At 47.5% G+C, this 14,793-nt stretch overlaps 1 protein-coding gene across 1 annotated transcript in view; it reads right to left on the reverse strand.

Moving 5' to 3' along the window:
- Window positions 1-14,793, reverse strand: part of SLC6A5 (solute carrier family 6 member 5) — a 108,519-nt gene that overhangs the window by 18,128 nt on the left and 75,598 nt on the right. Inside the window, exon 13 of the mRNA XM_073604032.1 lies at window positions 6,688-6,788. Coding sequence (XP_073460133.1) covers window positions 6,688-6,788 — 101 coding nt within the window. The remainder of the gene's footprint in view (window positions 1-6,687; window positions 6,789-14,793) is intronic.

A 14,793-nucleotide genomic window follows, 5' to 3' on the forward strand; every position in this document is an offset into this window, starting at 1 on the left:
AATTTAAATTTAAGATTTAAGAATTAAAGACTTTCCATACCAGGCCTATTCTGGCACTTCTCTCCTACATGTAAAAATCATCACTTTTTTGCTAGAAAATTACTCAGAACCCCCAAACAGTATATATATATATTTTTTTAGCAGACACCCTGGGGCGGGGATATGCAATTACAGTAGGTGTCAGCGATATTGTGTCAATCTCGCCGCATTTCTCGGCGAGATTTGACACCTGCGAGCCCCGTCGCAGGAGCCAGCGCCGAGGTGGCTCACTCATCGGGAAAGGAAAACAAAGTTTTCCTTCCGCGATGAGTGACAGGCAGTGCTGACAGCTGTCTGGTATGAATCCTGAGGCGGGAACACCGCGCCAAATTTTAAATGAAAAAAACGGCGTGGGTTCCCCCCCCCAGGGGCATACCAGGCCCTTAGGTCTGGCATGGATTGTAAGGGGAACCCCCTACGCCGAAAAATTGGCGTGGGGGTCCCCCCCAAATCCATACCAGACCCTTATCCGAGCACGCAGCCCGGCCGGCCAGGAATGGGGGTGGGGACGAGCGAGCGCCCCCCCCCCCCTCCTGAGCCATACCAGGCCGCATGCCCTCAACATGGGGGGGTGGGTGCCTTGGGGGAGGGGGGCGCCCTGCGGGCCCCCCCACCCCAAAGCACCTTGTCCCCATGTTGATGAGGACAAGGACCTCTTCCCGACAACCCTGGCCGTTGGTTGTCGGGGTCTGGGGGCGGGGGGCTTATCGGAATCCGGGAGCCCCCTTTAATAAGGGGGCCCCCAGATCCCGGCCCCCCACCCTGTGTGAATGAGTATGGTACCCCTACCCATTCACCTAGGGAAAAGTGTCAATATAAAAAAAACAGTACACAGGTTTTAAGAGTAATTTATTAGTCAGCTCCGGGATCTTCTTCCAACTTTGGGGGGTCTCCTTTTGACTTCTCCCGGTGTGCGGCCTCTTCTCCCGGGCCCCGCCGCTATCTTCTTCCAGCTCTATTGCCAGCGAGGGGCCCGGTCTGCTGCCGCTGTCTCGCCACCGCTGTCTCGACTCTTCTCCTCTTCTTCTCTTCTTCTCTTCTTCTCTTCTTCCCCGATGTTGACACGACGCTCTCTCCAGCTTGAATGCTGTGTGCGAGCTGCGGAGCCATTTATATAGGCGGTGACCCCGCCCCCTTACGACGTCATGGTCCCAGCATGCGCAGGGACTCTTGGGTCACGCCCCCTTATGACGCCAGAGTCCCTGCGCATGACGTCGTAAGGGGGCGGGGTCACCACCTATATAAATTGCTCCGCAGCTCGCACACAGCATTCGAGCCGGAGAGAGCGTCGTGTCAACATAGGGGAAGAAGAGAAGAAAAGAAGAGGCGAGACAGCGGCGACAAGACAGCGGCGACGAGACAGCGCCGGTGAGACAGCGGCGGCGAGACAGCGGCGACAAGACAGCGGCAGCAGACCGGGCCCCTCGCTGGGCCCCTCGCTGGCAATAGAGCTGAAAGAAGATAGCGGCGGGGCCCGGGAGAAGAAGCCGAACACCGGGAGAAGTCGGAAGGAGACCCCCCGAAGTTGGAAGAAGATCCCGGAGCTGACTAATAAATTACTCTTAAAACCTGTGTATTGTGTTTTTTTTATATTGACACTTTTCTCTAGGTGAATGGGTAGGGGTACCATGTACCCCATACTCACTCACACAGGGTGGGGGGCCGGGATCTGGGGGCCCCCTTATTAAAGGGGGCTCCCGGATTCCGATAAACCTCCCGCCCACAGACCCCGACAACCAACGGCCAGGGTTGTCGGGAAGAGGCCCTTGTCCTCATCAACATGGGGACAAGGTGCTTTGGGGTGGGGGGGGCCGCAGGGCGCCCCCCTCCCCCAAGGCACCCACTCCCCATGTTGAGGGCATGCGGCCTGGTACGGCTCAGGGGGGGGGGGGGCGCTCGCTCGTCCCCACCCCCATTCCTGGCCGGCCGGGCTGCGTGCTCGGATAAGACTCTGGTATGGATTTGGGGGGGACCCCCACGCCAATTTTTCGGCGTAGGGGGTTCCCCTTACAATCCATGCCAGACCTAAGGGCCTGGTATGCCCCTGGGGGGGAACCCACGCCGTTTTTTTCATTTAAAATTTGGCGCGGTGTTCCCGCCTCAGGATTCATACCAGACAGCTGTCAGCACTGCCTGTCACTCATCGCGGAAGGAAAACAAAGTTTTCCTCTCCCGATGAGTGAGCCAGCGAGACATGCACAGTACCCTGTCGCCGAGAACCAGCGCGATGGGATCACGCTGGAAACACAATCTCATGGTAAGGTACTGTAGCGGACCTCCAGCTGTTGCAGAACTACAAATCCCATGAGGCATAGCAAGACTCTGACAACCACAAGCATGACACCCAGAGGCAGAGGCATGATGGGACTTGTAGTTTTGCAACAGCTGGAGGTCCGCTAATTGCATATCTCTGCCCTAGGGAATAAAATGGCGGTCGTTGCAACGTTTTATGTCGCATTGTATTTGCGCAACAACTTTTCAAACGTGCTTCATGAATTAAAAAAATAACAAAACAGTAAAGTAAGCCCAATTTTTTTTGTATAATGTGAAAGATGATGATACGCCGAGTAAACAGATACCCAACATGTCATGCTTTAAAATTGTGAACCCTCGTGGAATGACGCCAAACTTCAGTACCTAAAAATCACCATAGGTAAAGCTTTAAATTTTTTAACAGGTTACCGGTTTAGAGTTACAGAGGAGGTCTAGGGCTAGAATTATTGCTCTTGCTCTAACGCACGTGGCGATACCTCACATGTGTGGTTTGAACGTTGTTTACATATGTGGGCGGGACTTACATGTGCGTTCGCTTCTATGTGCGAGCACACAGGACGGGGGGGGGGGGTGCTTTACATTTAGTTTTCTCTATTTTTTATTGTTTATTTTGCTTTATTTTTTTATTTTTACACTTTCTCTTAAAAAAAAAAAAATTAATTACTTTTATTCCTATTACAAGGAATGTAAACATCCCTTGTAATAGGAATAGTGCATGACAGGTCCTCCTTATGGAGAGATATGAGGTCTATAAGACCCCGCATCTCCCCTCCGGGCTGGAAAGCATCAGATCAAAAAAAAAAATTAACGATCCCATGCTTTCCAGCCGCGATCGTAGCTTCGTTTACAACCGTGGCCCGGACGTGACGTCATAACGTCGCGCCCGGGCCTCCAACGGTCATAGAGATGACTGGTGACCATCAGGTCACCGGAAATATCTATGCTCGATATCCAGCAGTGGATTCTTTCTCCGGGTCCCCAATGGCACGGGAGAGCCCGGAGAAAATGGCGATCGTTGCAATTTTTTTTTATGTCACATTGTATTTGCGCAGAGGTTTTTGCAAACGCAATTTTTTGGGAAAAATACACTTTAATGAAGTGAAAAAAAAAAAACAATAAAACAAAAATAGTCACCCCAATCTCTTTGTATAATGTGAAAGATGATGTTACACCGAGTAAATAGATACCTGACATGTCACACTTTAAAATTGCGCACGCTTGTTGAATGGCGGTAAGCTATGCTACTTAAAAATCTCCATAGGTGATTCTTTAAACGCTTTTACAGGTTACCGGTTTAGAGTTGCAGAGGAGGTCTAAGGCTAGAATTATTGCTCTCCAAATTTACACTGTTATACAAGCTGTACACTCACTACTTTACATTGTAGACAAGTGTCATTTCTTCAGTGTTGTCACATGAAAAGATAGAAGAAAAGATTTACAAAAATGTGAGGGGTGTACTTACTTTTGTGAGATACTGTATATATTTTCTTCCAGCCTGGACTGGAAATGACATCATGGCGTCGCCCTGGTCTTCCAAGGCCATAGAGAATATTAACTCTTTGATCGCCTATGGGAGCAACCGGTCGCACCGTCGGATCATTTCTCAGGCGAAATGGTGCAAATGGTAAGCCCGGCGAACACCGGCAGGAGGGGACTTCGGAAAACCGTTCCAGCGGCTCATGAGCCCCTATAACCGGTTCCATGAGAAAGCCGGCTGCTTGCTTAAATAAACGGTAGCAGGGTTATGGTTGATCTTTTCAGCCATTATCCTGGTAAACCACTTGCAAACCGCAATTTAAATATATACGTATTGGGGTCGGCAAGTGGTTAATGCAGTGGAGCATTGCAATGCAGCGAAAAAATGCAGTGCATGGCTTCATTTTTTTCCAGTGCAGTGATGTGAACACAAAGGGCATTGGAGTTGGTTTACTAAAAGCAAATAAACTTTGCATTTTGCAAAGTGCAGTTGCACTCTGAAAGAGCAGTTTCTCCAGAGCTTAATAAATGAGCAGAAGCTCTGCTGACTTCCATCATCCAATCACGTGCAAGCAAAAATGCTGTTTTTTTTTTTAATTTTCCTTGCACATGATTGGGTATTCTTTGCAAAGTGATGCTTTACCTCATTTACTAAGTATTGGAGCAACTGCAATTGCAGAGTGCAACTGCACTTTGCAAAATGCAAAGTTTATTTGCCTTTAGTAAATCAACCCCATTGCCTACACCAGCCTTTCTCAAACTATTTTATTATGGAGGAACCCTTAAAATATTGTTCTGGTCTTGGAGTACCCCTGATAAAAAAAACGACTGCACCTACAGCTCACTGTTCATTAGTGTGATGGTCAAGGAGAAGAATGCGCCCTACATTTGGGGTCAGTGGGAATATTCCTCCTTTTACAGATATCTACATAGATCATTGGGTTTCATTGGTAACTTATCTAAGCAGCAACAATTGCCCCTCGATCAAGAAACCCCTGGAAACCTCCGGAGGAACCTTAGGGTTCCACAGAACCCAAGTTGAAAAAGGCTGGAAAGGCTGCCCATCACAGCCCAAAGCATGTGGTGTGACACTGCCCATTCCTGTGAGCCCATGGGGGGTCACAATACCCCCCCCCCCTGTGCTGGTGTAGGGTGTTTAGCTCCCATGCCCCAAGTGCACTAGGGCTCCCCCATCATGGCTTATAACTGGGCTCCAACTCACCCATGATACCACTACAGGTCTCTAACTAAAAGGGGCCTAGCACCTGATTACACTGTCTGCTGTAACAAGACACTATTCTGGCACAGAGCCACCTAGTGACAGACTAGCTAGCTGCTCCTGCCTAGATGTAGGCTCCTAAATCCACTCAATGTCCTTAGGTCGTTTTAAAACGTCCTGGATTTAAAGTGGTTAAAGCAAGCTCATGGCTGCAGCTGCGGCCCAGAGCTGGGTATTACTTTTTTCAACTAAGAATCTTAAGTTCAGTAAAAGTGATCAAGGTGGCTCTGCAGCTGCCTGATCACTTTTACAGTGATTAGGAGGGCAAGCCCTGTTCTCCAGTCCCTAATCCCCCCCTGCAGGAACTTCTGATTATTTTGCCACCTCTAGGTCCAGAGCTGTCATTCCCTGGCTACTGTAGCAGAGGATGCAGCTAATTAAGCGCGGTCTGTGCTTGATTAGCTGCAGTGGAGGACAGGGGACATTGGGGTCTAATGGACCATGATGTCTCTATAAGGTAGACCTGTCACCTGCCCATGCTTTAACATAGGGGGCTTGTTAGCCCCCTTGCAATAGCAAATAAATTTAAATTAACCACTTGGTGCGTTCTGTGATTGCAGAGTCCCAAGGACCGCAGAGCAGGGTAAAGGGCCAATCACAATGGGCTCTTTACCACGCGATTAGCTGTCAGCCAATGACAGCTGATCATGGAAGTAAACAGAAGCCAGTTGTGGTCAGCATGAAGAAAAGAAGAAAGCCATTAACCGGGTTCTGTTAGACAGACATCGGTCCCCTTAGTGCCCACCAGTGCCACCTATCAGTGCCCATCAGTGCTGCCAATCAGTGCCTCATCATCAGTGTCACTTATCAGTGCTGTGTATCAGTGCCGCCTATCAATGCTCATCAGTGCCGCTGCATCAGTGCCCATCAGTGCCACTGCATCAGTGCCCATCAGTGCCACCTATCAGTGCCACCTCATCAGTGCCCATCAATGCTGCCAATCAGTGCCTCATCATCAGTGTCACTTATCAGTGCTGTGTATCAGTGCCGCCTATCAATGCTCATCAGTGCCGCTGCATCAATGCTCATCAGTGCCACCGCATCAGTGCCCATCAGTGCAACCTATCAGTGCCACCTCATCAGTGCCGCCTTATCAGTGCTCATCATTGCAGCCTATCAGTGCCACCTCATCAGTGCCAATCAATGCCCATCATTGCAGCCTATCATTACCAATTAGTGCAGACGATCAGTGCCCATCAGTGTCACCTCATCAGTGCCCATCAGTGAAGGAGAAAAATTACCTGTTTGCAAAATCTTATAACAAAATATGAAAAACTTTTTTTTGTGTTTTTTTCAACATTTTCGGTCTTTTTTTGTTTGTTTAGCAAAAAATAAAAACCTCAGCAGTGATTAAATACCACCAAAAGAAAGCTCTATTTGCGTGAAAAAAAAAAAGATTTAAATGTCATATGTGTACAGTGTTGCATGACCACGCAATTGTCATTAAAAATGTGATAGCGCTGAAAGCTGGAAATTGGCCTGGGCAGGAAGGGGGGTATAATTGCCCGGTAGGCAAGTGGATAAAAAAAAAGTTTTTTAAAAAGTGTGAAAAAAATCAAATGCTTATAAAAATTAATTTTAAAAAATGTAAAAAAATGTAAAGCACAAATTCTACTTACAGTTAATATAGTTGGTGTGATAAAAGCCCAGCAAACCTTCCAGAAGCGATTGGGCTGAAATCCGATCATCATCTCGATGTCTTCACAGAATCTCTGCAGACCTGAAGTGACAAAAGAAAGCAGAAGTGACAATCCAAAAGAAACCAACATTGAAAAGTTCTGACTTCACAGGGCAGCACACTGCAGATGTCTGCATGCGCACACATACAGGGTCATCGTGACAACATTAATATTTATCTGTGAAGTGCGCAGGAACTCAGGAAAAGGAACAGCAAGTTCCACTTCTCAAGTCTGCAAAACAAAATACTCTGATCAGTATAAGGTAAGAGGCAAGAGTGCCATCTAGTGGTCAGAAAAGAGAAAGCAGCTCCATTGGTAGCCTTGCACAGGGGTTCTTCAACCTTTTTGTGACAAGGGCCAATAATAAATTCTTCCAAAACCTTTCATGCCCCAACAGTACAAAAAAGGTTAATAGTTAATAATAACAAAATAAAAGTATGGCAATGCAGAAGATGTATTGAAATGCTTGAAGGCTCTGGATGTGACTGAGTGCCAATCTGGGATGGATGCAGGGAGGTTCATGGCTGTGCAGCAGACATGGTGACTCTGTAGAGGATTTTGGAGGTAGCTGGGAGCAATTGTGGGGGGGGGGACTTGTGAGGGGCTGTGGGTCTCTCCAAGTGGCTGGAGGCTTTCCAGTGGCACTGTGGTAGTCTAGCATGTATTGCAGGTACTGGGGGGGGCAATATGGGACACTGTTGGAGGTGGGGGCAGTATGGTGGGATGGAGGGTCTGCAGCAAGGTGGGAGGCTTTGAAGGCACTGTGGGGCCTGAGAGCAGTGTGGAAGGTAGGGGGCAGTATGGAGGGCTGGAGGGTCTGCAGCAAGATGGAGGGCACTGTGGGGCCTGAGACCTCTCAGGAGGCCCGAGGACAGTGTGGGAGGTTGAGGGGCATGGTTGACAACTATGGGAGCTTGGAGGCACTGTGAGAGGTTAGGGGATCTGCAGGTGGCTGAAGGCCTGGGAGGTAGGAGGCCTTGGTCCGGCAATGGGCCATGACCCAATGGTTGGGAAGGTATCTTGGACCAATATTATAACAATACAGCTGAATGATCTCAGAACTGAATTTTAATGGCATCCCAGTCTTAGTCCGTAGGGTTCAATATTGAGTTGGCCCACCCTTTGCAGCTATAACAGCTTCAACTCTTCTAGGAAGGCCGTCCACAAGGTTTAGAAGTGTGTCTATGGGAATGTTTGACCATTCTTCCAGAAGCGCATTTGTGAGGTCAGGCACTGATGTTGGATGAGAAGGCCTGGCTCTCAGTCTGCGCTCTAATTCATCCCAAAGGTGTTCTATCAGGTTGAGGTCAGGACAGTCAAGTTCCTCCACCCCAAACTCGCTTATCCATGTCTTTATGGACCTTGCTTTGTGCACTGGTCCAAATCATTTGGAGGCGGGGGGATTATGGTGTGGGGTGGTTTTTTTAGACTTGGCCCCTTAGTTCCAGTGAAGGGAACACTTAAGTCATCGGCATACCAAGACATTTTGGACAATTTCATGTTTCCAACTTTGTGGGAACAGTTTGGGGATGGCCCCTTCCTGTTCCGACATGACTGCGCACCAGTGCACAAAGAAAGGTCCAAGACATGGATGAGCGAGTTTGGGGTGGAGGAACTTGACCAGTTGAGTCCTGACCTCAACCCGATAGAACACCTTTGGGATAAAATAAGAGCAGAGACTGTAAGCCAACATGAGTGCCTGACCTCACAAATGCTCTTTTGGAAGAATGGTCAAACATTCCCATAGACACACTCCTAAACCTTGTGGACAGCCTTCCCAGAAGAGTTGAAGTTGTTATAGCTGCAAAGGGTGGACCAACTCAATATTGAACCCTACGGACTAGGACTGGGATGCCATTAAAGTTCATGTGCATGTAAAGGCGGGCGTCCCAATACTTTTGGCAATATAGAGTATATCTTTTGCTATTTTATGAAACTACAGCCCACAAAATAATATGTAATGTAGGGCAGGTTCAATATATAAATACAGAGAGAAGAGAATCCTACTTCTCTATTTGGACCTCGATCAGAGTGGGACACGCAGCCCGTACAAGATGGTAAGCATTGTAAAGCTAGCTGTCTCCTGTTCAGACCTGCAGTTTCATGGCCTGATTAGGTAACAAAGTCAGTAAGAACTAAACACCCTGATCAGAATAAGTAAAAGAGATGGTAGTGCCATCTACTGGTCAAAAGAGAGGACAACACCACCATTAGCGCAGAAGATACAGGAGATATCATTGTTCGAATCAATAGAGCTAAACAATCACAGGGTGCATTCACATTTCATGTTGGTGGATTTACATGTTATTAATGCACGTCTATTCTCGCATTTGTGCACATTCATCTGCATTTACATGTGTGTTTGATGCATTTTCATGTTGTTTTTAAAAAATAAAGAAGAGTTAAAGAAAGAAAAAAGAACTCTGCTCTGTGGTTTTATTGGAAACGGTCCTAAAACATTATGTGTTATTATTATTAGTAGTACTATGCACACTACATGTATGTTTTACTGCTCCGCCGTGCATTTGGATGAGCATTAAAAAAAAGACAAGCACCACTCTGACACCTAGTGGTAGAATTGAAGAATCCAGTTCAGCATTTTATAATGGAATATGTTTATTCTGTTGGACGGAGAAAGTATTATTATTTTTTATAGCAAAAGTGTGCCTGATACCGAATTGGAAAGGTTGGGGATATAACAAACAATGCTAAAGAAGTGTCTGAGATGGTAGTCTATGAATGAATAGAGTGTGGAGGATATGAAAGTGGCTAATAAGTGCAAGAGAGGAGTGCAGAAGGTACAACAGAGGGCAGTATATGCAGGAGAGGAGTGCAGAGGGTACAACAGTGGGTGGCACGACCGTCTTTAATATTGATTGGATCCTGGGCAAACATTTTCTTGGGTCCTCCTGAATCAAATTATCAACTATTTTCAGGCAGTGCAGGTCCAGGGGATGCTTTGGGCCCCACAACAATGACTGGGCCCAGGACAGTTGCCCCTTTTGCCCTACGTTAAAGACAGCCTTGGTGGGTGGTATATGCAGGAAAGGGATATGACAGGGGGCATTTTGTGCCGGAGAGAGGAGAAAGACTAATGTAAGCACTGGAGAAAGATTTATGTCTGTGTGCTGTAAGGAGGGATAAAGGGAAAAGACCAATATGTGTGCTGGAGGAGGGATACAGAGGAAAGACCAATGTGTGTGTGTGCTGGAGGAGGGATACAGGGGAAAGACCAATATGTGTGTGTGCTGGAGGAGGAATAAAATGGAAAGACCAATGTGTGTGTGTGTGCTGGAGGAGGGATAAAGGGGAAAGACCAATATGTGTGTGTGCTGGGGGAGGGATACAGGGTAAATACCAATATGTGTGTGTGCTGGGGGAGGGATACAGGGGAAAGACCAATGTGTGTGTGCTGGAGGAGGAACACAGGGGAAAGACCAATATGTGTGTGTGCTGGAGGAGGAATAAAGGGGAAAGACCAATGTGTGTGTGTGCTGGAGGAGGAATAAAGGGGAAAGACCAATATGTGTGTGTGCTGGGGGAGGGATACAGGGTAAATAGCAATATGTGTGTGTGCTTGGGGAGGGATACAGGGGAAAGACCAATGTGTGTGCTGCTGGAGGAGGGATATAGGGAAAGACCAATATGTGTGTGCTGCTGGAGGAGGGATACAGGGGAAATACCAATGTGTCTGCTGGAGGAGGCATACAGAGAAAAGGTCAATATGTGTGTGCGGGAGGAGGGATACAGGAGAAAGACCAATATGTGTGTGTGCTGGAGGAGGGATACAAGGGGAAGACCAATATATTTGTGTGCTGGAGGAGGGAAAAAGGGAAATACCAATATGTGTGTGTGCTGGAGGAGGGATAAAGGGAAATACCAAAATATGTTTGTGCTGGAGGAGGGATACAGGGAAAGACCAATGTGTATGTGCTGGAGGAGGGATAAAGGGGAAAGACCAATATGTGTGTGTGCTGGGGGAGGGATACAGGGGAAAGACCAATGTGTGTGCTGCTGGAGGAGGGATACGGGGAAAGACCTATGTGGGTGTGTGCTGGAGGAGGTATACGGGGAAAGACCTATGTGTGTGCTGCTGGAGGAGGGATACAGGGGAAATACCAATATGTGTGTGTGCTGGGGGAGGGATACAGGGGAAAGACCAATATGTGTGTTTGCTGGGGGAGGGATACAGGGGAAAGACCAATGTGTCTGCTGGAGGAGGCATACAGAGAAAAGGTCAATATTCATGTGCTGGAGGAGGGATACAGGAGAAAAACCAATATGTGTGTGTGCTGGAGGAGGAATACAAGGGGAAGAACAATTTTTTGTGTGCTGGAGGAGGGATAAAGAGAAATACCAAAATATGTGTGTGCTCAAGGAGGGATACAGGGAAAGACCAATGTGTGTGTGCTGGAGGAGGGATACAGGGGAAAAACCAATGAGTGTGTGCTGGAGGAGGGATACAGGGAAAGACCAATGAGTGGGGGGGTTTGGAGGAGGGATACAGGAGAAAGACCAATATGTGTGTGTATTGGAAAAGGGAAACAGGAAAAAGACCAATATATGTGTGTGTGCTGGGGGAGGGATAAAGGGAAAAACCAATAGGTGTGTGTGTGCTGGAGGAGGGATACTGGGAAATATCTATGTGTGTCTGTATTGAGAGAGGGATACAGGAAAAAGGCCAATGCATGTGTGTGCTGAAGGAGGGATACAGGGAAAGACCAATGTGTGTGTGCTGGAGGAGGGATACAGGGGAAAGACCAATATGTGTGTGCGCTGGAGGAGGGATACAGGGAAATATCTATGTGAGTGTATTGGAAGAGGGATACAGGAAAAAAGCCAATATGTGTGTATGCTGGGGGAGGGATAAAGGGAAAGACCAATATGTGCGTGTGCTGGAGGAGGGATACAGGGAAAGACCAATATACGTGTGTGCTGGAGGAGGGATACAGGAAAAGACCAATGTGTGTGTGCTGGAGGAGGGATACAGGGGAAAGACCAATGTGTGTGTGCTGGAGGAGGGATACAGGGGAAAGACCAATGTGTGTGTGCTGGAGGAGGGATACAGGGGAAAGACCAATGTGTGTGTGCTGGGGGAGGGATACAGGGGAAAGACCAATGTGTGTGTGCTGGAGGAGGGGTACAGAGGAAAGATCAATGTGTGTGTGCTGGAGGAGGGATACAGGGAAAGACCAATGAGGGATACAGGGGAAAGACCAATGTGTATGAGCTGGAGGAGGGATACAGGGAAAGACCAATGTGTGTGTGCTGGAGGAGCAATACAGGGAAAGGCCTATGTGTGTGTGCTGGAGGAGGGATACAGGAGAAAGACCTATGTGTGTGCTGGAGGAGGGATACAGGGGAAAGACCAATGGATGTGCTGGAGGAGGGATACAGGGGAAAGACCAATATATGTGTGAATGCTGGGGGAGGGATAAAGGGAAAGACCAAAATGTGTGTGTGCTGGAGGAGGGATAAAGGGAAAGGCCTATGTGTGTGCTGGAGGAGGGATACAGGGGAAAGACCAATGGATGTGCTGGAGGAGGGATACAGGGGAAAGACCAATATATGTGTGAATGCTGGAGGATGGATACAGGAGAAAGACCTATGTGTGTGTGCTGGAGGAGGGATACAGGGAAAGACCTATGTGTGTGCTGGAGGAGGGATACAGGGGAAAGACCAATGGATGTGCTGGAGGAGGGATACAGGGGAAAGACCAATATATGTGTGAATGCTGGGGGAGGGATGCAGGAGAAAGACCAATGTGTGTGCTGGAGGAAGGATAAAGGGAAAGGCCAATATGTGTGTGTGCTGGAGGCAGGATACAGGGGAAAGGCCAATATGTGTGTGCTGGAGGAGGGATGCAGGAGAAAGACCAATGTGTGTGCTGGACGAGGGATACAGGGGAAAGACCAATGTGTGTGCTGGAGGAGGGATACAGGAGAAAGACCAATGTATGTGTGCTGGAGGAGGGATACAGGAAAAAGACCAATGTGTGTGCTGGAGGAGGGATACAGAAGAAAGACCAATGTGTGTGTGCTGGAGGAGGGATACAGGGGAAAGACCAATGTGTGTGCTGGAGGAGGGATACAGGAAAAATACCAATGTGTGTTGGAAGAGGGATACAGAAAAAATACCAATGTGTGTGTTGGAAGAGGGATACAGGAAAAAGGCAAATGTGTGTGTATGCTTAAGGGTAGAGACAGGAGAAAGACCAATGTGTGTGTGCTGGAGGAGGGATACAGGGAAAGGCCAAAATGTGTGTGCTGGAGGAGGGATGCAGGAGAAAGACCAATGTGTGTGCTGGAGGAGGGATTCAGGTAAAAGACCAATGTGTGTGCTGGAGGAGGGATGCAGGAGAAAAACCAATGTGTGTGCTGGAGGAGGGATACAGGAGAAAGACCAATGTATGTGTGCTGGAGGAGGGATACAGGGGAAATACCAATGTGTGTGCTGGAGGAGGGATACAGAAAAAAGACCATTGTGTGTGTTGGAAGAGGGATACAGGAAAAAGGCAAATGTGTGTGTATGCTTAAGGGTAGAGACAGGAGAAAGACCAATGTGTGTGTGCTGGAGGAGGGATACAGGGAAAGGCCAATATGTGTGTGCTGGAGGAGGGATACAGGGAAAGACCAACATGTATATGTACTGGAGGAGGCATACAGGGAAATACCTATGTGTGTGTATTGGAGGAGTGATACAGGAAAAAGGCCAATGTGTGTGCTGGGGGAGGGATACAGGGGAAAGACCAATATATGTGTGTGTGCTGGAGGAGGGATACAGGAGAAAGACCAACGTGTGTGTACTGGAGGAGGGATACAGGGGAAAGACAAATGTGTGTGTGTGTGTGTGTCTGTGTGTGTGCTGAAGGATGGATACAGGGAAAGACCAATATGTGTGTTTTTTCTTCAAGTAGCACTGCTGTGCAAGGTTTGTGACATGACAATGAGCACCAGTATAGTGTTATGCCGCGTACACACAAGCAGACTTTTCGACAGACTGAAACTAAACAGACTTGCCTACACACGATCACACCAAATCTGACTGATTCGAACGTGATGACGTACGACCGGACTAGAAAAGGAAGTTCAATAGCCAGTAGCCAATAGCTGCCCTTGCGTCATTTTCGGTCCGTCGAACTAGCATACAGACGAACGTTTTTTTCCGATAGATGTCGAGTCCGTCGGAAAGATTTGAAACATGTTCTATTTCTAAAGTCAGTCTGATTTTTCGACAGAAAAGGCCTGATGAAGCCCACACACAATTGAATTGTCCGGCGGATTCGTTCCATCGGACCTTTGCTGTCGAAAAGTCCGGTCGTGTGTACGCGGCATTAGAGGGACACACGGATATACGGGACAAAAGCAGAAAAGTAATTTTGTTGGGTATGATCCAATGCCGAATGCTGCATTCTGCTGCAGTGCCCTGATAGGAATAGACACAGGAGCAGGGATACAGGAAAAAGACCAATATATGTGTGCTGGAGGAAGGATAAAGGGGAAAGACCAATCTGTCTGCTGGAGGAGGGATACAGAAAAAATGCCAATATGTTTGTGCAGGAGGAGGGATACAGGGAAAAGACTAATGTGTGTGTGTGTCAGAGGAGGGATTTGCAGAGCGGCAAAGTGAAATGTCATCTATATATTATGTAATATAAGACTATTATTATTATTATTATTATTATTATTATTATTATTATTTTATTATGCCAATTTGCAGAACAGAAAAAAAACATAACAGGGTGGTTATGCATATACAGTATCATACAATTTGTTAAATTTTTATGTCCTGTATCCCCGAAGAAGAAGGTCCTATGTAACCCCCCCAACCACAGTGACTTATTTACTGATATCTTTATCCGAGCACTCTTTATAAAAGTGAATAATCCTCACTCACAAAATCCCTTTCTTACCGTTACCCTGACCTCTGCCACCATCACAGATACTGCACCACCCCCTTGTATTGTGTGCCTTTTACTCCTTATACTGTACATCATCTATCCATTGGAAAGGGCTGAAAGTTATTTTGGGAAAGATTCTCGTTGTC

This window comes from Aquarana catesbeiana, linkage group LG11, assembly GCF_042186555.1.
Source record: "Aquarana catesbeiana isolate 2022-GZ linkage group LG11, ASM4218655v1, whole genome shotgun sequence".
Taxonomy (NCBI): domain Eukaryota; kingdom Metazoa; phylum Chordata; class Amphibia; order Anura; family Ranidae; genus Aquarana; species Aquarana catesbeiana.